The following is a 24,530-nucleotide window of genomic DNA, read 5'->3' as shown; positions in this document are numbered from 1 at the left end:
TAGCATGAGTAAGGTACCAGTGTTAGTGTCTGTGACCTTGCCTTTGCCATTAAAAAGCAAGGCTCATACCTAAACTTTGATTTTATTTTCTTACAACAGGGCTAAGTATGCAGCCATTCCTTATTAAATATTTTATAGAAAAGGTACATATATGGGAAATGAATTTAGCTGGGGTAAAAATTGTTTCTCTTTTATCCAAGTATCTAAACTCCCAAATAGCAGACAAGTGTACCAAGCCCGCAGAATAAGACTGCCCGAGAGTGGAAACAAGGCAGGGGGAGTTCCATTTCTATCCGGCTTTGCATGTGTGACAGAAAACAAGAGCCTGGATCCACACAAAGGAGGAGCATACTAGCTGCAATGGCAATTCCTCAGGAAGAGCCGTCTTTTCAGAGGTCACCTCGCTATCCAGACGGAGCTGAAATGTTGTTAGGCTACATCCCAGCGTCTCAGCACCACTGCTAACCAAGGGAGCTGCAGAATTAGCCACACAGATGCCAGTCACCACTACTAAAGGGTACTTGCCATTTTTAATTTTTAAGAGAAGCAAGGTTGCTTTAAACACTTTGGTATTCAGGGAAAAACACATAGGTATCTTAATATATTAGAATTGGAAATAACTTTCTACATGTGACACAAGATCAAGGAGCTTCAAATCACATGCAAAAAATGTCTAATTTTATGTAATTAAATATTAAAGCACTTCTGATAAAGACTGAGCAACGTCAAGACACAAGCCTTTTACTGGTAAAAAGGCTAATTTCTCTTTATATAAAGGCCTTTCACAAACTGACCAACTAATTAAGAATATGAACAAAATAATTCACAGGAAGGAAAACTAAAACTTCTAAAGAAATGAACAGATACACAATTACAAGAAAAAGAGAAGTACAAACTAAAACTATACATACATGGTACTGACCGAGCTGGCGCACATACAGGGAAAAGGCATCCTCACACACTTTCTAGTCAAAGACACGTGAGCAAATTTTTGGATTTAACCAACTCCTACAAAATTAAAGGATTTTTCTTAAAAAAATGTCCTAAAGATATATAAATATGTATGAGACACAGAAGGATTATACTTAATAGCATAATTAATAACAGAAAGGCCATATTAAAAAATCTACCAGAAACCTGACCTAGAAAAATACTACAGTCTATTCACACAGAGAAACGTGACATTAACTTTATACAGAACACAGGTGTCTTGAGGTTGCGATACAGAATCATACACAACACAGGCCCGCAATCTATTACATCTGTCAGTGAGACTAGATGATGCCCACTGAGGTCCAGCAAAGCAGTAGCACTCTTCCATTCAGGGTACTGTGCTGGGATGTTCTAGTCAGTGCAGTAAATCAAGGAATACAAGATTTTCAGAATGGAAGGGGAAAGGAGCCAAAGCTATTTTTATTCACACATGTCATGGTCTCATATTCAGAAAATCCCAAGGAGGTACAGTAAAAACTATTAAACCAACAAGCTTAATAAGGTTGCAGGTTAGATCACTGTTTCTATATGCTAGGAAAAAAATCTGAAAATTAAACTTAAGAAAACATTCATAAAAGCACCAAAAATAAAACATTTGAATAAATTTCAAAAACCACAGAAAACTTATAAATCTATAAAACATTGTTAAAAAAAATAAAGGATCCTTAGTAAATCAGCTTACAAGTTTTAACATCATTAGATGGTGTATTAGTTAAGGTTAACACTGCTGTGATGAAACGCCATGACCAAAAGCAACCTGTAGAGGAAAGGAGTTGCTCTGAATGTACACCCCGAGTCAGGGTTTGCTCCCCAGCTGAAAAGGGAGGCAGCGTCTATGGCGAGCGGCTGAATTACAGAGGCAGGGTTAACTAGGCTCAGAGGGAGCAGTCTCTGCAGGGGAGCAGTCTTCAGTTGATGGACATTTTGAGATAAAGGTATAGTGGGCATTTTCTTCACACACTATCAACATCTCCCTTGGATGTTGCACAAGTTTATAATTCTAGCACTCTATAGGGAGATGGGAAATGGAAACTAGAAAGCTCTGTACGCTCATGGATCAGTTAGCCTGGCATGTCAGAAGAGAAAACTGGATTTTAAAAGACGCTGTATATGCCACAATCCTAGTTCTATTTCCAGGACCCCAATAATCCTCTTTGTTCAGGTGTTCTGTCCTGGTGTGGTGGTCTCCATCAGAACGCATAAATATATGTGTTCATATAGTTAAATGTTTGGGCCCCAGTTGGAGGAACTGTTTTGGAAGGGTTAGAGGAGGTATAGCCTTGCTGGAAGAGGTGCATCACTGAGGGTGAACTTTGAGGTTTCAAAAGTCCATCTAATTCCCAGTTAGCTAGCGCTCGCTCTCTCTCTCTCTCTCTCTCTCTCTCTCTCTCTCTCTCTCTCTCTCTGCCTCTCATGTCTGTGGATCTGATGTAAGCTCTCAGGCTGCTGCTTCAGTACCTCACCTACCTGCCTGCTGCCATGCTCTCTGCTATGATAGCCACGGATTCACCCACTGTAACTATAAATTCCAATCTACTCTCTCTTCTCTAAGTTGCTTTGGTCATGGTGTCTTCAAGGCAACAGAAAAGTAATTAGGAGACATGGTTAAGTTCACCCTTCCCTTTCTCTGCCCTTCCCCAACCTCCCACCATCTGGCACCCCACAAGCCTCATTCCAGACTGCCCAGGAACCTTCACTGTCCCTGAGCCACCTCTGCTGGGGCACTGGCTTCCTCCCTTTCATCTCCTGAGCTTTCCTACCCCACCACCTCTACACTCAGGGTCTCCTTCTAGATCTGTGGCCTTCAAAGCTGCTTTCTCTGAGAGCCACCTCTGACTGGAGAGAAGCTCCTGTCCTCTCCAGTCTTTCCTTCTGCCTGCTGCCCTCCCTCTCTGCAGTCACAGCCTAGCTCCAATTCTGGGCTGTGGGAGCCATCTTTCCCTGGTCCAAATAAACAACTGATCCAACAGCTTAACTTGGCATCTCCAGCACGGACCCAATTTAAGGACAGTGAGATTATCACACCAAACACATAAGAGAGAAGTCCACATTCCCAGATCAAATAAAAAAATAAAAACAAACAACAAAAAAACAAGACAGAGCGTCTCTCAAACTTGTTAGTCCTTTAACATCAAAATAAACAAACCAGCAACATGATGACCACAATTAACAAACACATTTAAAAAATAACTTCACATATTATCTATAGGAAACTTAGTTTTAAAGACAAGGCACCACTTTAATGTGAATGGACAGAAAAGTTATTCCAAACAAAGGGAATCAAGAAGCGAGTAAGCACTGTCATCCTAATATCTGACAAAATAAGATTTCAAACTAAAACTGAGCAGGAAAAAAGGGTACTGAATCCTAATCACGGGATCATTACTTAAAGAAAATATCACAGTGCCCAACATCCATGCAACAAACTCTGGCATACCTGATTATGGAGTTAAAGGCACAGATTAACACAAGCCCAATAATTTTAGGTCATTTTAACACCACACTTTCTCCAGGAGATAGGCCTTTGAATAAAAAATAAAGAGGAACCTTAGAATTAAATACCCTACATCAAATGAAATCAACAGCTATCTACAGGATGTTCCACCTAAATTCCAAAGACTATACAACCTACTCAGAACCACATTATGTGCTGGGGCATAAAACAAACCGTAACAAACACTGAAAAATAAAAATAATTCCACATATCTTTCTTATCCAACCATTATGGAATGAAACTTAAAACTGACAGCAAACAAAGCTCTAGTCAGTATATAAACTGATGGAGATGAGGTAACTCATTACTGAATGATGAATGGGTCAAAGAAGAAACCAAGAAAGAAATTCAAACTAAGCCCAAACATAGCATATTGTAAGAAATAATAAAAATTAAAGCAGAAATTAATGAAATAGAAATAAAGAAAATAAAGAATTAATATAAAAGTTGATTCTGAGAGAAAATAATCATGATTAGAGACCCTGCCCCAACTAACCAAAACAAAGGAAGAAATGATCTAAACTAACAAAATCAGCAATTAATGGGGACTTATTACAACATTCACCCAAGACACATATATACAATATATGGGAATACTCTAAAAACCTGTACTCCATTAAGTTGAAAAATCTGATTTTAAACTGAAATTTCTTGATTTATCCAAAATATCAAAGTTAAACCTGAGAGACCAATAGACCTATAACAGAACCTATAAAAAAGGACCATCTAATAGAAGCAGAAAAGGCCTCTGACAACATACAAGATGCTTTAAAGACAGAAAGTCCTAGAGAGTAGGACTGGAGGAAACATGCCTCAGCATAGGAAAATCTACATATGACAAACCTTCAGCAAACATTAGCCCCACTCCTTTTCAATATATAGTGCCTGAAGCAACAGCCTGGGTAAGAGAAAGAAATTAAAGGGTTACAAATATGAAAATGAGAGGCCAAATTATCCTCTTTGCATATGAATAACACTATATATAAAACAAATCCCCAAAATTCCACCAGAAAACTTCTGGCAACAATTAATAATTTCAACAATATGGCAGGGTAAAAGTAAAGTTATAAAAACCATTAGCTTTTCTACACCAAAACCAAACACAATGAAGAGGATAGCATAGCCATAGATATACTCCCATTTACAATCTCAGAAAGACCAATAAAATACCTAGGAATAAAGCTAACCAGGAAGGTTAATGGCCTCTATAATATAAACTTCACATCTCTGAAGAAAGACACTAGAAGATGGAAAGAGAACCCATGCTCATGGAATAGAAGAATTAATGTGAAGAAAACCATTCTACCAAAAGCCATAAACAGATTCAATGAAATACCAAACACCCAAAACAGTCTTCACAGAAAAAAAAAAAAATTGACTAAAACTTGCAGGGAATCAGAAAGTACCCCATATAGCCAAAATAATCCTGAGCAATAGCAATGCTGGAAGATTGCTATTCCAGACTTTAAAATACACTGTAGAGCTACAGCAATATAACTACATGGCACACCATATCCACACAGAGCCCTGGAATAACACAAAAAACCAACATGAGTTCTCATCACTACAGCCATTTGGTATTTGACATTAAGGGCAAAAACCATGCAAAGAACAACAGACAGCCTCTTCTCCAAATGCTGCTGGGGAGGCCAAGTGTCCACACGCAAAAGAGGGAAGCCTAGCTAGCACCTCACAAAACTTAGATCCGAGACTCAGTCTAAAGCCTGAAACAGTGCACATGTATATGCTACAAAGATGGAACCACACAGCACATACTGTTTGAGATATCTGTGAGGAACTGAGCATTGGCTTTATAGACATACATTAATATAGTCAGAAAGCATTCTAAGACTTGATAAAAGTAACAGTTATCTGATTTGAGCTTAAATAAAGAATTGCAGGCAGTTAAGGGATGCTGAGAGTGGGAGAAACTGTCTTCCCCAGGAGAATGCACACCAATTTATTATCCCATATCAAATGGGCAGCCCAAAATATATGCATACAAGTAGTACTGTATAGACTGAGTAGGCTGTGTGGATTTTTTTGGGAATATAACAACATATAATTTTTTTTAGAAAAGAGAGGCCATGAATTTGAATTAGAGCGAGTAGGCATATATGAGGGGCTAGGAGGATAAAAAGAATGATGTAATTACGTTATAATCTCAAAGAATAAAATGTGTTTGTGAATTTAAAAAAAAAAGGAACCTGAAACAGAAAATCCTAGAGGAAAGCAGACAGTACTCTATAAAACAGAGGTGTAGGAAAGAACTTTCTGCACAGGTTTCCACTTGCCCAGGAATAGTGGCCAACAGTCAGCTTGTGGGGCATTTCCTTGACGAATGATTGATAGGGAGGGCTCGGCCCACACTGCATGGCATTACCCCTTGGCAAGTGGGCCCGGGTTAAGAAAGCAGGCTGAGAAAGCCAGGAGGAACAAACCAGCAAAGCAGTCCTCCCCGACTCCTGCTTCAGTTCTTGCCTCCAGTCCTATCCTGACCTCCTTCAGGGATGGACTGCTGCCTAAAGTAGAAGATACAATAAATAACCCTTTCTCCCCAGTCACTTCTGGTTAGTATTTAGAGCAATAGAAACCCCAACGAAGGCATGGTATTTAATCTCTTACTATTTGGGGATTTCTGGAGATGACTTTGACTCTGGTTTCCAGGTGCGGGCCAGTCCACCTATGTCCATCCCAACTTGGAGCCCATCATAGTCACACACACACACACACATGTGCAGTATGGTTTAAATGCTTACGACCGTACATTATCTTTTGTTTTTCCCCTGAGACAGGGTTTCTCTGTGTAGTCCTGGCTGTCCTGGAACTCATTCTGTAGACCAGGCTGGCCTCAAACTCAGAAATCCACCTGCCTCTTTCTCCCAAGTGCTGGGATTAAAGGCGTGCGCTACCACGCCCGGCGACCATACATCATCTTTTTTTTTTTTTTTTTTTTAAGATTTATTTATTTATTTATTATATGTAAGTACACTATAGCTGTCTTCAGACACTCCAGAAGAGGGCATCAGATTTCATTGCGGATGGTTGTGAGCCACCATGTGGTTGCTGGGATTTGAACTCAGGACCTTCGGAAGAGCAGTCGGTGCTCTTAACCCCTGAGCCATCTCGCCAGCCCCCTTCGTACATCATCTTAAAAGAACATTTTATACTTATTCACAAATAGTTCTTTTCCTCTGCCATTCCGTCAGAACTTTCTTTCTCTCAAACATTTTTAGACTAAATGAAGATTAACTTTTTTGGTCTGCAAAAAAGTATCTTATTTAGTATATGCAGGATGTTTTTTCTGGAAAGGGATGCAAGGTGGCTGATGCTTCCCTTTGTTACATTAAAAGGTAATCTCAAATCCTCATTAGAAATTTCAAAATTCTTGTTTTATTATTACCCATTTTTTCTTACTGTCTTTCTTCCCTCCTCTGTTTGCTTTAAAGATTTTACTTTGCATTTAAGCTTTAAGACTTAGATATGTTTTCTTATTTCTCACTTCTTGAATTGTTCAGTTTATGTCACTCAATATATGAAAAAAAACAAGGACATGACTGCTGCAAGGTCCTGTTGAGTAGAAGGAATATTGTAGGTATGAGGGAGAAAACAGCCACAGGCACCTGGAAGGGTCCAGACTGAACTGGGCCAGGAGCCTGGCCGGGGCCATGAGGGGAGGGACTGGGGTGGGAGACTGAGAGAGGAAAAGAGAGAGCAAGGACAAGAGAAAGGACCAGCAGCCAAGAGAGGTAGGAGGCCAGGAGACAGAGACCAAGAGCCCATGTAGCCAAAATGGCTGAGTTATATAAATGAAATGCAGGCAGAAGAGAAGGGAGCTCGGGGGTCAGAGGCTTAGGATAAGTGTCAAGGTATGCCAGCTGGAATGGTTCTGTGACACATACCTGTGATGCTGACAGATGCTGGGAGAACCTGGTAGCCACAATACACTTTGCTGTGTTCAACAGGCACCTCAGTAACCCATTTATCCTGGGTTTAATCTAACACTCATCTATTTTCAAGTACTTAGCACATTAAAGCCATTTCTACTTTCTCCCTATCTTTGTCTGGGATAAAAAGTACACACATATTAGATCTTGTGTGTATCTCACATCTCTGTTCTATATTTTGATTTGACTTTGAGTTTCACCTGGGATTTTTCTGTTCATCTATTTGCAAAATTGGCAATTCTTTCCTTCTGTATTTAGTCTCCTAATATTTATATCCATCAAATGAGATGATTTCAAATACTGTATTTGAGAGTTAACATGTCAATTAGATTTGTGTTTCTTTTCAATTTCTTACTTGTTATGATAGTACCAGATGCTGTAACTGACCTTCTCAGAAGCTCCCTTCTCACCTGGCAAGTCTTTACGTGTAGGAGTATTTACCACTAGTTTTATTTATTAAAAGTCTTCTTGAATGTTGGATATTATTGATTCTGTTTTTTCATCTTTTGTGGACCTATACTGTGTGTGAAAGAGATAAACAGACAAGAAAGAGAGCGATACACCCACTATGCCATAGAGGAAGTGCAGGAACCACCTAGGATACCAGTCCTGGCCTTTCACCTTGCTTGGAACAGAGTCTCTCTGGTTTTTGCTGCTTCTTATGCCAGGGCCATAGGCCAACAAGCTTTGAGGATTTATGACTTTATTGCCTATCTCTCCACAGAAGCACTGGGAATGAACACACACATGTGCCTTACACACACACACACACACACACACACACACACACACAGAGGCTTTAGGTGGGATCTGAGGATTTGAATTCAGGTTCTCACACTGGCACAGCACTTCACCCTCCTGTGTTATCTGCCCAGTATTTTTAATCAAAGAGAGTATAGCTGCTCCTAATATGTACAACAGTAAACTAACCACTTCAACTGCTAAGAGTAGTGACCTGATAATCCCCTGAGAGCCCATCATAGGTGACACAAACCAACCCATTTTTCACTTACAGAAGTTGTTGAGAATAAATACACATAAACACTAGCACCCAATGTTGACCTAAATAGAGCAGGGAAGTTAAAAGGCAAGGTTAGAATACCTGTCCTAACCCTTATCTCTGTCATTTACTCTAATGTATGTTAAAGACCTTTGGAAACTACAAGCGTGCTGTAAAATGTCTTACATGTTATTAAAATTTCTAAATCTACCTAAAAGATTTAAATGTGAGATTAAGGACAATAAAAAGTGGCAATCAACAATGTAAGATCAAGGGAAGAGTAAAAGGCCTGCTGACAACAGGAGCCCAAGGCAAACCCTTTATAGGTGGGCCTAAATACCCTCCTTACTTCAACAGGCCTAAGCTGACCTCAAGACAGTAAGCCATAGGGCATGCTGAATGCTGAAGTACACACTCTCCTGGATATCATCAAAACACAGCAATATTAAGTATATATATTATGAAAATGACTTTTACCACATGACCTCATCATGTGAAGAATGAGCCACATTAATTCATTTTTACCAGTAGATAAGGTATGGTTTTAGAAGCCTTAAAACACAAAAAGAGATGAAAAATGAAAGCAAAACCAAACAACCCCACATAGGTGAGAGCAGCACTCTAGCAGTACAAAGCAAAGAGGAGAAGGTGGATCCCCATAGCAGAGCCACTGGGGACCATCAGCCTGGCTCACTGGAAGCAAAAACACTGAGAGCCACTCTGAGCATGGGGCAGCAGGTGTGAAACAGGCAAGAAACACACTGAGCTTCCTCTATGCTCAAAGCAAATATCAGGAAGTTGTAAGTGAAATCAAACAAAACCATGAATATGGTTGTAAAAAGTGAGTAATTTTGCTCCCAAGTTGATTAAGAAAATACATTTAAAATATCAGGATTATGCAAGAAAAATCTAAACTTTAAGGTAATGGGACAAAAGCTGAGAGTTATTTGTCTCCACAGGTAGAATAAAAAGGCAGTAAACCTTATCTTTGCATCTCATGGGACAAGTGTCATTTGCTAACTATGCAGAAAGGTATATCAACTCAATTCCAAAACGGGGACCACTAAAAGATTTCCATAAAAGCATTTTCAAAGCCATTCAATAATCTTATGAATAAACTAGTATACCTTAGCAAGTGACTTCACAATAGGATTCTCCATAATCCCCTTGAGGAAAATTAGGTCTATCTCCTCTGCTCCTGTAGATGAGGGCAGCTCTGTAAGGTTTTCCAAAACTTGCTGCATTTCTGATGAGATAAAAGCCAGATAAGAAATTAGTGAATACATGAGTAAAGGAAAACCCAAATAGAAATCAGGCAATCACACTGTAATTAAAATATGCCAATCAACGGCTACTTCATTTTGAGAATTTCCAGAGTGACTATACATCAGAGCAATACAGAAAAATCAATACTTTCCCTAAATAGAGTGATAGCCACTTAAAGGTAAAGTAAGACGTTCAGATATGAGGAAATCATAAAATTATACTACATAAGTCATTTCAAATATATTGAAGACAAATTTTGTACTAAGAATCACTAATATAAAAGAATACGACAATACTTTTCAAATTCTTAAGAAAGGAAAAGTGGATATTCCAATAGGATTTAAGTTACAAAATATACTAAAATAGAAAATGTAGAAAACTAAAAGTTACATTTAAAAATATATGAGGTTTCCTGAGCTGTCAACCACAAGACACTAGAAAGTATGTAGCATCATTACAGCAACATAAAAATATTTAAACTAAGTTCCTAAATGAAATTCAATACACAAAAAGATGACAACATAGATTGACAACATTTTTACTGTTTTTATTCCTTTCAAGATTCCTATTAGAAGACCAGCAAAGTATCTGAGTTAAAAAGGAGGAAGAGGAAGAAGAGGGGGAGGAGGAAGAGGAGAAAACAAATAGCTAGGGAGAAAGCATGAGACTAACAAACACATCCAAGCTTGGAGACTGTAGAAGCAGAAACTTAGACAAAAGAATGAGCCAATCCCACCCTTCAATTATTTCAGCAATCTATCCATTTGTTCCCTTCTACCTGGCTATAGTCATATCTTGACTAGACCATCAATGCAGCCTAGCTATAACTGATAGCTTCCTCTTACTGTCAAAAATACTTGAGACAAGCTACTTAAAAGAGAAAATGGCTATTTGACTCACAGTTTTGAAGTTTCCACATTGGACTGATTGACTCATTGCCTTGGGCCAGTAATGGCACACCATAGCAGAAGCCCATGGCAGGGCAGAGCTGTTTACTTCATAGCCAGGGCAAGAGAAAGAGACCAAGGTACCTACCAGAACTTTTGAGCGCATGCCTCAATAAAAATCTCCTATGAGGCCCTACTTCTTAAAGGTTTTGCTACCTCCCAACAGCATCATGTGTTGGGAACTTTTGGGAGGGTCATTACAGATCCAAACTATGGTAATGACCCATAAGGAAGTAATTTAAATGTAAATTTTAAGGCTTTTAAGCCTTTTAATACATTGCTGGATTCAATCTACATACAGCCACCTTTATAGCTTTAACCACCCAATCCTTCCTTAGTCTTGAGACAAATCCTCTCCTCTTTACCACCATTTGTATAAGACCACTTTGATCACCTTTGCACAGCTAATTCATACTCATCTTGCGGAAGCAAATTTTCAACCTCACTGGCTGCTACAATTAGAATTAGTCTTCTCTCTCTCTCTCTCTCTCTCTCTCTCTCTCTTTCTCTTCATCCATCCATAGTACTTTACAATTCAGCCAAACACATATAATACTGTGACTTTATTCAAAACAGTTTCCTGTTAAATTCTGAGAAGTGCAGAAATCATGCCTGTCTTGCTCCTAGCTGAATTGCCAAGAATTAGGATTCAGTTTGGTATATCAAAGATTCTCAATAGTGTATTTTCAGTCCAAAAAAAAAAAAAAAATAGCATTTCAATGTATCTTAACCATAGTTTTCAAACTATATATTTACTCCCGTGAATTATTTACACGGTTATGGCAGAAGTGGTGTGTTTAACTGTTTATATCACTGAAGCAGAATAGCTTTTACAGAAATGTTTTCTACTGTTATCTTCTACAAATATTTTGTTATTGAAGAAAAACCTACATGTTTCCCTAAAGAGAGACAAAGATGAGGCAGACATACACAATCTTCCACAGTGTACACCTCATGGCAGTCGCCATGCTTCCTGTTCTAAGGAACCGCAAGCTGTTAGGCTTACTCTCTCATTAACTTACCGATTTCGTGTGAAGCTTTGAGGTCTTCTCATAGACTTCTTCCTGATGTTAATGTGCCTTGTGTTACTGTGAAAAGAATTTCTTAAGTTTTAGTTTTGACTGATTTTGTGTGCAACAATCTTAATCCTTTTCCTAACATTTTGCCTTGAGATTCAGCCGAGTTATCTCTATGCACCAGAACATAACGGTTCTCTTCTACCAGTGACCTCAACTAAGTAACTTTATGGAACAATTCTGAACTGAAGATCTACTTTCTCTTCATTTTCTTCCTTGTAACAGATTAACAACTTTGAGTTCATTTAGGGAATTTTAAAAATTGTATAGTCATAAAATTATTTTTATACTATAAATAAAATCTTGTATATCAACTGAGTCTGGAAACATCTAGATATCACCATCTTTAATTTTCATCATTTAACTATTTTAGTCAGATTTACCAATATGTTTAGTAATAGTTTTTCCTTGTAGATATGGTTAATCATTAATTATTCTTTATATAAGAAAACATGTTAGGACATTAAATTAACTGTAGCAAAAATTAAGAATATTCACAATTAAATGGATAAAGATTAAAAAAACAGAACAAACAAACAAAAAATCCTCATAGCAATTCATGTAAGTCTTGCCAGCAGTGAGTACTAAGCAGCTTTCGTGGCCATTTAAGGTGTGGACTGCTGCTCCCTTTCAGGTCCTTCTCTCTCTTCTAAGAACACGGAAGTCAGTCTCGCCACCACGGCAGCTCTGCTTCTCTATGTACATCATATGTGGTTGAGGTACAGCAACACTGTAGACTTCCCTAATCACCATGCATCCTAAAGCAACACATAGACTTCATTTTCTAAAAGATGCATTTACTGTATATGTGTGACTGTCTTCCTATGCACCACATATGTGCACCACATAAGTGGCTGGTGCCTGTTGAGGACAGAAGGCAGCGTTGGATCCTTGGATTTGAGAGTTATGGGTCGTTGTGGGCCACCATAGGTTAGGTGCTGGAAACTCATTCCTCTGCAAGAGCAACTGATGCTCTGAAACCACAGGACCCCTCTTCAGCCCGGATACTTCATCTGTAGAGATGCTGAAGATTTTTGCATGCATGAAGTAACAATACTTTAATATGAAGATTATCTAAACATACTATTTAACCAATTTCTATGAAACATTTACGTTGTTTCCAACTATTTATGTTATTGTGATTGTTGTGTGGTTTTATGAGTACTCTATAGGTAAAATTTCTGGTCGTAAGATTTCTATATCAGAGACTATTTTTTATCAGTATGGTTATAAATTGGTATTTTGAAGAAATAATACCAACTTACAATATGCTTTGCAGTCATTTATCTTTTAAAGGTCTCTAAATTTTAAGTGTGCTACATATACAAAGTATATACTTTGATATATATTGCAAGACTATAAGAATATTAAGATAGTGAACATATTCATCTTTCAGATAAAACAGAAAGATGGCCCCTTTTTGATGCTTCCTGCCCCGAAGCTTGCATCTCTTTCCCCAGTGTACATAAGCCTCCACTGCTCTACACTATTTACAAGCTTGCTTACTTTAAAATTCTGATATATTCCAGCACTCACTGCATATTCTCTAACTATAATTATCAAAACCTACCATACATCTAATAGGATCTATCTAGTGATTAAGTTTAGATCTTCTAGCCCCTCACTGCCCAGTTGATCTACTTTGTATTCCACGTGGTTTATTAAAGCCCCTTGCTATTACTGTACATTGATGTCATTTCCTTGTCTCTCCTGTAATCCTTTCATAAAGCTGGTTGATATGTCACTTGGTACACAGGATGTTATCCTGTATGAAAAGATGTACCCTTCCATTTTCTCTTTCTTTTCGATGGGTTTGGGGCGGGGGTGCTTTTTGTTTGTTTTAAAAGCTGTAACCAAAAATTGCTATCTACTCAAAGATGGTCTTCAACCCTTGATTCCTCAGCCTCTGTCTGCATGCTGGGGTCACAAGCATGTGGCGTCACACCCAGCTCCCTATTCACCCCTCATGCTGTGTCTTACTTTGCTAAGTGTCAGTGTCCTGCCCCTGCCCTTTGCCTACACTGGCCTGTTTCCTTTAACTATCCCAGGTGTACTGGCTAGTTTTGTGTCAACTTGACACAGCTGGAGTTTTCACAGAGAAAGGAGCTTCAGTTGGGGAAATGCCTCCATGAGATCCAACTGTAAGGCATTTTCTCAATTAGTAATCAAGTGGGAAAGGCCCCTTGTGGGTGGGACCATCTCTGGGCTGGTAGTCTTGGTTCTATAAGAGAGCAGGCTGAGCAAGCCAGGTGAGGCAAGCCAGTAAAGAACATCCCTCCATGGCCTCTGCTTCAGCTCCTGCTTTCTGACCTGCTTGAGTTCCAGTCCCGACATCCTTTGGTGATTAACAGCAATGTGGAAAATGTAAGCCGAATAAACCCTTTCCTCCCCAATTTGCTTCTTGGTCATGATGTTTGTGCAGGAATAGAAACCCTGACTAAGACACCAGGTAACTGTTTTAGATAAGCTCTATTACATACAAAATACTTTATGTCGTAAGATTTTTGTTCTTATTTGATAAACTGAAAATATTTCTTAAAAAAAACCACTAATCCCATCCAGATCTATATTTATTATCGTTGTGTTTTATGATATTTATTATACTTTCTTCTGAAATATATTCCTGCTTGCTTATTAAAGCTGTTTGAATTTAGGAGTCTGTGGCCGTGTCCTGATATTTACTTTTATAGTAGATCTTCCCACATATGCCCTTACTTTTCTTTCCTTAAACAATTCACTGTATTGGTTACCAGGACCTTTAAATAACCATTAATACCCATCCATACAACAAGCTCTTATTTTTCCCTGACTGTTCTCTCATTTTTGTCTCTAACTTTTCATGTTTATTTATACTTCTACTTGTGAACTTAAACTGTATGTCTGCCAAGTAGATAATGAAAGAGTAACACTGCTATATGTTTAGCACTATAAGAAATTACTAAGTTCTTCAAAATGTTCATAATGCCATTCAGATCTATACTACAAATATGCTATCCACAGGCCAGTACAGGTCTTAAGTAGGGGTCCACCGGTATTTCAGTACACTGCATTTTATAAAGTATGTGTATGATCGATTTTAAAGGATGTCTTCCAGATCTCCTTTTCTAAGTCTGAAGTAAAAAGATAGAGCTTTATATATTCCCTTGTGACATATATTTCCTACAACCAGATTCACGTTCAAGCAGTGAGACAACACAGAAAACAAGATTTAATGAGGTTTGCCCTAACCTCTTGGAAAGAGTTTTTCCAAATAAAGACAAAAGACCCTTCTTTCCTTTAGAATTTTAAGCTTTAGGAATTGTATAACCATGTCAACACCATTGCCAAAGGTTTCCTGAGGACTGGAGAACAAGAGATCACCAAAAGGTGGTGGAGAGGAGGGAGGGTGAGAATGTGAAGACGTGGAGGACACATGGAGAAAGAGTCTTGCTCCGCTGCTGAGTATTAGAATAAAAGCCATTTAGTTGCTTTTGCAAAGCTATGACCAAAATCCCTGGGGGAAATAGTTTAAAGGGAAGTATTAATTTTATTCACGGTCTAAGAGGGCCCATGGTTGCATGTGGCAGAAGAGGTATCTATCTCCTGTCCTCATGGTGGACAGAAAATAAGAGACTGGCTAAGACCAGGAACCACCTTCAAAAGCAGTGACCTACTTCCCTAGCTAGGTCCAACCTCCTAAAATTTATACTAAATTTTTACACACTACCACCAACTTAGGAGCAAGCTTTCAAACACATGAGCCCAAGGGAGACATTTCCTATTCACACCACAGCATTCTATTCTTGGCTCTCCATCTCATAATGCAAAATGCATTTAGTTCATCACCAACAGTCTGTCCCTCAAAGTCCCGACAGTTCAAACAATGCTAAAATGTTTGAAAGTCTCTTTTGAGACTCAAGACAAACTCTGAACTGTGAACTCCTATTACAAAAAGGGAGACTGGAAGACGAGCTGGGAATGATCAGACCAAAGAAGACTAAAGTCCAGTAGGCAGACTCTTCCTGGGATCTATGTCCAGCATGACTCATGCATGAGCTCTAAGTGGTATGGGAGGCCCAGTCTCTATGGCTAAGCTTGCTTGCAGTCCACACCGCTTCTCTTCTGGCTGGTGCCACTTGTTATCTGAGGCTTTTGCTAGAACTTCCATGTTTCAGCATCTAAAACATCTTGAGAACTCCACTGCAGCTTAAACATCTCCACAACTTCACATACTACCCTCTCTGGGCTGCCTATAGCATTCCAACTTTACTACACACTGTCTGACCTCCCAGGTCTGTCTTTGAAGTCTGGATGGAAGCCTCCTGTAACTCTTGCAGTCTGCACTGAGTACACCAGCATCAACAATGCCAAGGTCTGTTGCCAGTCTGTGCAGTGGTTGGGTGCTTCTGGACAAGAACTGCATCGGGTTTGCAATGCCTGGGCAGCTAAACCCATAAAAGCACCTCCCCAGGTGACCCTGTACGAACAAGAACAATTAGAGCTTTCTCCTCAACTTTTTAAATGAGTTTGAAACCTTCACACCCTAATCGTTCTGGCCAATTCCTGAGAAGTCAGTCACAAATCTTTTTTCACACATCGTTCAATTATTTTACTTCTTTTTAAGCTGGTTGTTTAAGAAATGGTGACCTCCTTAGCTGAAACCTTACAATGGCTTTTCTGCCAAACCTAAAAGTTTTTCTGATCTTTAAGCTGAGCTTCCTGCTTCAATTCTTACTCTAAGGTTAACAAAAGAAGGCAGAAATCATGATGCAACAGACTACTACTTTGTCCTGAAATTTCCTCCAAATTTTAATTAGTCTATCACTTTTAAATCCTACTTCATTCAAAGTCTTAGAACATGGATAAAATACAAAGTATTTGTTTCAGCAAGTAATATGAATGGGTTTTAGCCCATTTCTGTAATCTTATGAGGCAGCCTTTCTTACCTGTATTTTTATCTGTACTCTGGCTTCTGAGCTCTACCCAGAATTGTCCACTATGTTCAGATTATAGCATTCTAGACTGTCTCTACACTCTGACTTTCTCCCATAAAACAGTTCTAAAGGAGTAAAACACTACATGATGACGCTAACAACCTAACTTCTCTGGTACTAATATCCTGTTTATCTTGGGAAATTTTGCTGTGACTAAAATAAATAAGTCCCTGAAAGGAATCACTTCTTTGGTCTTACAGTTTTTGAGGGTTCAGTTAGTCTGTTGGCTTCATTACTTTGGCCTGAAAGAGTGACTACCAATGCAAAAGGAGTGTGTTTGTCTCTTGGCAGAAAGAATCCAGAGACACTCAAAGGATTGAAGAGCTGGTGCAACTTTCAAAGACATGCCCTCCAATGACCTACATCCTCCAACCACACCCTACCTCCTAAAGAATCCAGAATCTCCCAAAACAGTGCCACTCAATGAAGACCTCTGCCTCAACACAGGGCTCTGTGAGGGACAGTTTTGATTAAAATTCTATCAAACCCTTCCCTGTTTTTCAAGTCAGAGCTTAAGTATTTTCTTCAGGCATTCCAATGATAATTACCTACCTGACTTGGTTTTGAGCTGTTCTGGTTCAGTTCTGGTTCTTCTGGCCTCTCTTTGTTGACTCTTTACTTTTTTTTCAGTATATTAAAACAGACAGTTCAATGCCCCTGTCAGACCTAACCCCATGCCTAGTTCATTTCTACGACTGTCTTACGGATTATAACTTAGATTATTCTAGGTTCTTGTTAGTTTTGCACTCATCCTGGCAGTTTTGCAGGAGCACCGAACTCTTAATATACTGCAGTAACTGGGGTTAGTTTATTTTTCCAGTAATCTGTCTTAATCTGCCAAGAGGAGACAGGTAGGACACACACACACACACCTGGCCCCCTTGAGACTCTGCAGAGGTCTCTTCAGTGTAATGATCAGCCAGTGACGTGGACAAAGGTCACACTCAGACACCTTGAGCCTGTTGGCGTGTGTGTAGGTTTGCAAATCCAAGTCCCTTAGCTTCACTTTTGCCAAACCCTCTTGGGTCTCCCTGTGTAGAAAAACACACCTCAGCTCTCCTTTCTAGGATTTATCAGTAAAATTTCTGTTCACTCTCTCTCTCTCTCTCTCTCTCTCTCTCTCTCTCACACACACACACACACACACCAACAGTCTTTAACCTTAAGCTAACAAAACAGTAGGCTTTCTCTGTATTTCCCAGCAAATTCACTACTTTCAGCAGCAAAGTAATAGGTTTTTGTGTTCCTTATAATGCCTTCCTAGCATGCACTAAAACCACCCCAACTCACAGGTAGCTGTACATAACTCAAAAAAGTCTACTATAAAAATTGTTTCCCCAGCTTAAACAGCTAAAGTACAGAAGCCCCCTTGTCCATAGGGTGTACATTACAAGATGCTTAGCATATGCTCAAAACAGACAGTACTGAGATCTATAAATTCTACAAACACACATCTATGATGCAGCTTATAAATTAGGCACAGTAACAAATTGAGAGTGATTAATAATACAACAATTATAACAATAAAATATGGTCTGTCACTGGAGTATGCTATTGTTTTCAGATGGCAATTGATCCCAAGTAACTGAAACCACAGAATATACAACTGCTGATAAAAGGGAGATCCCATACCACAGCCTTTTGTTTGTTTCCTACAGTTACGTGGTGGAGTGATGACATAAAGGTACCAGTGTGATTTAGTGGTGGCATCTTTTTGAAGTTGCAGTCTGCTGACTTTTCATTGCTCTCATAGTGTACAACGAGGCTGAGAGCTATCTGGGGTCACCTTCATAAAGGCATTGATCCTACCCATGAAGCCCCATACCCTAGGGCTTATTTCCTTAAACTATCACGTTTGGGTAGCTGTAGAGTCATATTTAGTCCAGAATAGTGATTATTAAATGAAGCCATGGTCCAAACCGAATCCATATTCTGAAATGGAGTTCCTATTTCCCCAACTGTTTTAAATAAAAAATACCTGCACGGACAAAGAGAAAGTATGGCTTTCATCACTTACAACAGCATTCCTCTTTATTTGTGGTCTTAGTTCCCTATAATCAACCATGCTGAAGCTACCCAATGGAAAATCCTCAGGGAAAAAATTGCCTTCAAAATAAAACCGACACTGTTGAGTACTGAATTCTTGCACCATTCTGTTCACTTCTATCAGAGACATGAAGTGTTTGTTTACTGTACTCACTATATATACTTCCCGGATGAATATACACACATGCGTGCGTTCGCACACACAGACACACAGACACACACAGACACACACACACACAGAGCCAGGCCAAATATGCATGTGTTCCATCCTTCTTTAATGTAATAATGGTCCCAAATGGCAGGGAAAATGATAGAAGCTATGAAGTATTTTACATGAAAAGTGATCATTTTGGTTTCCCAAGGAAAGCATGCATTCTGTGATAAGGTTGCTAAGATCTATGGTAAGAACAAAGAGCCACAAAGAGGCAAAAAAAGAAATATGTAATAGTTTTCCTAGAACTTGAGGTCTGGGCACCTCTCTCCCAGGGACTTAGAATGAAACCAGATGGATAAGGGGCACTACTGTATCCGTTCCCTGAAGATTCTGTTTGCCTCCTTCATGTTACATCTCTCAAAGAACAAGAATTTACCCTCTGACAGGTTCTCATATAGTGTCTTACGCAGCACAATTAATTAATCAGCAAATGATCAGTGAGCAGATGCACGATGCCATGAGAGATTATTAGTACTTACTATGCACTATTTTTCTTTCTATTACTAGCTATAAGCTCTACTTGAAAACAAATTATTGGATAACCAACTGACACATATCAAAGCTAGAATATAATGTCTCTTTGGGATTAGTCTGAGTTCACAATACTATCAGCATTTGCAATAAGCTAGAGGGAACTCTTCAAAGATGCCTTACACAAAGTACAATTAAATTTAACAGTAAGCGTTTTCTAGTAGAAACTCAGCAATTTTGTTGTGCTTGAATTTGACAAATTGTCCTAGCCTAAGATTCAATAAAATTCACACGCTAGGTAGAAAAGCACAGTGGTAGAAACACAGAAACTTGGGGAACTGATTCATGGGCATCTAGAGAAGATGGAGTTCTAGAAAGAAAGAGGGAACACAAAATGGGGCGAGGAAACAATGAGAGCCTGGGTGTATTCTAGAACTGACAACTAGGAAGTTGCTGAAAAATGCAACACTAAGCACCTAGCAAAACAGACTAAAAAACTTGTGAAAGTTCCAGGCACTGGGATAAGCCAGAGAGGGAGAAAAGAAGTACATGCCAAGATTTAGGAATCAGAGTTGCTCACTGACAACATATAAAGATAGGAGACGGAGAATAATGCCTTTAAAAACTTACAGCTGAAATCCTTTGCCTTATCAAGTGTAAAGCAGTTATATAATTTTGTGACTTGCTGATATAAAGTTTCACAAATTCAACCTACCACAAGATTTCCTAAGACTATAAAAAGTCATACTGTCACTCTGACAATGAAGCAAAGAACAAAAGAGAAAGATATGTAATCCAGGCCCTAAAAGGTCAGCCCAGAAGGTAAGGGTAATAATGCCCAAGAAGGGACAACCAGGCCCCGAGAGCTTAGGTGTACACTGGCCAAGAGGCTCCGGAGGGGCATCTTTAAGAAAATAAAGTTGACAGGTTTAGATAAGTACCTTAAAAGTTGATGGAGAAAATTAGCAAAGATTTCAATTTGAAGTAGTGTATTTGGAAAACTAAGCAAATAATTATTAATGCCAAGAAAGTTAAAACACAGGAAAGGAAAATGCTAACTACAGTTTATGAATGCAGTTTATCAATATACATATATATAAAAGCATATAGTGTGTGTGTGTGTATAGATATATACACACTTATATATTGGTATAGATGTAATGTTTAGTATATATATATATATATATATATATATATATATATGCATATGCTAATAACTATCAATCTGAGCAAAATTCCCAGAATACTGATGCTGGGGTGGAAGTGTATATTGGGTATAAAGAATGACAAAGGGCAGAATGAAAAAGAGCAAAGTGGTCATCTCACATAATGATTAGATTTTTAAAAAGCCAGGCATCAGTAATGTAAACCACTCCACTTACCTGATATAAAAATAAAACCCAAAAGACTCTGCTTTAAAAAAAAAGTTCAAACTCAGCAAAAAGAGAGACTGAGGAGCAGGATTATTTTTGATTTACATGTTTTAAGTTAAAAGCTAAAAACAACAACAATGACAACAACAACAACAAACAACTGCAGCTATCATGTGTAAATAACAAGCAGTTTAATTACAATTAACTTCTGGAATTAAAAAGTAGCTGTTGATCTGATGATGTAGCCTAGTGATGGAGGCTTATTAGCAGGTATGGGACCTTGGTTACATCCCAACACTGTGTAAAACAATAATGATGACAAAAAGCAACTTTTTATTTTTAAAGAAAGCCTAAAGACAATGTTATCTTTATTTCCAATTTCATTAAAGTACTCTTTAGCATGAAGTATATTTTAGTAAAACATTCAACTAAAATGTAACATATAAAATATTTTTAAAGCCCATGCCATAAAGAATATTTCCATCTTTAAAAAAGTATGACCATTCTCAACATTTGTAAATATAAAACTTAACACAAGGAGAAACTTTCCACTTAAGCCCTCATGAAACTATTTGTGTTTACAGCCACACTTATCTAGTGTCAATCGCAAGCATTCACTTTAACTGACACACTAGCAATAATCATCCAATAAGGAACCGAATCTCAGAAACCACTCGCCCTACAGTCAGACAAAGTTCACAGCTGGGGATGATATGCTATACTAAAATGACAGATTTTATACGATAACAGAATAAGCCCATAAACTTAAGAACATTTTACTCTGGCCTCAATGTTCAGTCTGTTGCTTACTTTTGCTTATACCACTCCCTATAAACAGCATTGAGGAAGAGTAATATGAAGTACTTCATCAAACAATGGGAAACAAGTTATTTTCCCCAAAGTTCCCTACTTACCCACCTCTGCTGAGCACAGATGCTCAGTAAGAACTATGGCAGAACACAGAGGATCCTCACATGAACGTCACAACAGTTAAATATTACAGCAAACAAACAAAACACTTTTATTCTATGTCTCCAGGTGAAATCTCACACATAATAATAGCTTTACTAAATATTTACAAAGTTTGGAAATTTAGGGAGCCAAAGAATTCTTATGTTGGCAAAAACTCAGATTATATCAGATTCAAAATAAACAGGTTCTTTTAGGTTTTAAGCCCATTTACCTGAAAGAGTCTCTGGTTCTAAGAACTTAAGCAATTTACAATCTGTTCAAAGCAGCGAGAGAGCACACCGACAACTCAACTATATGATATTTCTTTCCTTGTTGCACATTTCCCTATGCAGACAACTGCACGTCCTTGCCAGCCCTCATCTCTAGCAGTAACAAGCTGTACTGGGGTGTCATCCTTTCAAAAATACGTAGAACATGAAGTAAAAATTTAACTTGTGGCTTTCATAAACTTTAAAAGCATACTGATAGCTTTTCAGATGCTGCAGATGTTTCACAAGTCTCTTTTAACCAAGTTTCCTCCACACACATGGGCTTATAAACAGCAGCTTAAACTGACTAGGTGACATGCCTGCAGGCACACATCCAATCTATGACCGAATAGTCTTGCTCCCCTCTTCTTTCAGCAGCCTTTCCCATTCTTTCCACAGGTTTTTCAATATTCTCCATCTACTCTGTAGACTGTAACTGTTGCTGCCCAATTTCACATTCCTGTTGTAAAAGATTAACTTTTGTGAAAAGAAAAAGGGGAAGAGGCTAACTGCCCATGTTTCCCTGACATTTATCTCTACCTATGGAATTGAATGCTTCAGCATTTCTTAGTTTCCTCAAACATCATGAGAAAATTCAGCTTTCTTGCTTCACAAGGTTGCTTTCTGTGCAGTGATTATACATGCCCGCCTTTTCACTATGGGACCATGACCCCTGGGTTACTTCTCACATGTAACTCCAGGATTTCCTCTGTTTTATACTTCTACATGCATAAAAGACAGCATCTTCCTCAGCCACGAATAATTACTTTTTCATTTTTCTAATTTGAATTTTATTCCCTTTTTTAAAAATTAAGGTTTGTTTATTTTTATTTTATTTTTTATTAGGTATTTTCTTCATTTACATTTCCAATGCTATCCCAAAAGTCCCCCATACCCTCCCCCCCCACTCCCCTACCCACCCACTCCCACTTCTTGGCCCTGGCGTTCCCCTGTACTGAGGCATATAAAGTTTACAAGACCAATGGGCCTCTCTTTCCAGTGATGGCCGACTAGGCCATCTTTTGATACATATGCAGCTAGAGTCAAGAGCTCCAGGGTACTGGTTAGTTCATATTGTTATTCCACCTATAGGTTGCAGACCCCTTTAGCTCCTTGGGTACTTTCTCTACCTCCTCCATTGGGGGCCCTGTGATCCATCCAATAGTTGACTGTGATCATCCACTTCTGTGTTTGCTAGGCCCTGGCATAGTCTCACAAGAGAAAACTATATCTGGGTCCTTTCAGCAAAATCTTGCTAGTGTATGCAATGGTGTCAGCATTTGGAGGCCGATTATGGGATGGATCCCCAGGCATGGCAGTCTCTAGATGGTCCATCCTTTTGTCTCAGCTCCAAATTTTGTCTCTGTAACTCCTTCCATGGGTGTATTGTTCCCAATTCTAAGAAGGGGCAAAGTGTCCACACTTTGGTCTTCGTTCTTCTTGAGTTTCATGTGTTTTGCAGATTGTATCTTGTATCTTGGGTATTCTAAGTTTCTGGGCGAATATCCACTTATCAGTGAGTACATATCATGTGAGTTCTTTTGTGATTGGGTTACCTCACTCAGGATGATGCCCTCCAGGTCCATCCATTTGCCTAGGAATTTCATAAATTCATTCTTTTTAATAGCTGAGTAGTACTCTATTGTGTAAATGTACCACATTTTCTGTATCCATTCCTCTGTTGAGGGACATCTGGGTTCTTTCCAGCTTCTGGCTCTTATAAGTAAGGCTGCTATGAACATAGTGGAGCATGTGTCCTTATTACCAGTTGGAACATCTTCTGGATATATGTCCAGGAGAGGTATTGCAGGATCCTCCGGTAGTACTATGTCCAATTTTCTGAGGAACCTTCAGACTGATTTCTAGAGTGGTTGTACAAGCTTGCAATCCCACCAACAATGGAGGAATGTTCCTCTTTCTCCACATCCTCGCCAGCATCTGGTGTCACCTGAATTTTTGATCTTAGCCATTCTGACTGGTGTGAGGTGGAATCTCAGGGTTGTTTTGATTTGCATTTCCCTGATGATTAAGGATGTTGAACATTTTTTCAGGTGCTTCTCAGCCATTCGGTATTCCTCAAGTGAGAATTCTTTGTTTAGCTCTGAGCCCCATCTTTTAAGGGGTTATTTGATTTTCTGGAGTCTACCTTCTTGAGTTCTTTATATATATTGGATATTAGGCCCCTATCTGATTTAGTAAAGATTCTTTCCCAATCTGTTGATGGCCTTTTTGTCTTATTGACGGTGTCTTTTGCCTTACAGAAGCTTTGTAATTTTATGAGGTCCCATTTGTCAATTCTCGATCTTACAGCACAAGCCATTGCTGTTCTATTCAGGAATTTTTCCCCTGTGCCCATATCTTCGAGGCTTTTCCCCACTTTCTCCTCTATAAGTTTCAGTGTCTCTGGTTTTATGTGAAGTTCTTTGATCCATTTAGATTTGACCTTAGTACAAGGAGATAGGAATGGATCAATTTGCATTCTTCTTCATGATAACCACCAGTTGTGCCAG

At 38.8% G+C, this 24,530-nt stretch overlaps 1 protein-coding gene across 9 annotated transcripts in view; it reads right to left on the bottom strand.

The window, feature by feature from the left end:
• The window catches only part of Mpp6 (membrane protein, palmitoylated 6 (MAGUK p55 subfamily member 6)), an 88,927-nt gene that overhangs the window by 43,701 nt on the left and 20,696 nt on the right, over window positions 1-24,530 (bottom strand). For 7 of the 9 annotated variants that reach the window (XM_030255517.1, NM_001164734.1, NM_019939.2 and 4 more), the window contains exons 2-3: window positions 11,670-11,735; window positions 9,562-9,680 (exon numbers count right to left, since the gene is read on the bottom strand). The exons of 1 other annotated variant lie outside the window; for it this stretch is intronic. In XM_030255517.1, coding sequence (XP_030111377.1) covers window positions 9,562-9,678 — 117 coding nt within the window. In that variant the 5' untranslated portion in view covers window positions 9,679-9,680; window positions 11,670-11,735. The remainder of the gene's footprint in view (window positions 1-9,561; window positions 9,681-11,669; window positions 11,736-24,530) is intronic. One more of the 9 variants, XM_030255516.1, reaches the window with a different exon arrangement.

This window comes from Mus musculus, chromosome 6 (assembly GCF_000001635.26).
Source record: "Mus musculus strain C57BL/6J chromosome 6, GRCm38.p6 C57BL/6J".
NCBI classification, from domain to species: Eukaryota; Metazoa; Chordata; class Mammalia; order Rodentia; family Muridae; genus Mus; species Mus musculus.
Note: the sequence above shows the minus strand (reverse complement) of the source record. Positions and strands in the feature narration are given on the sequence as shown.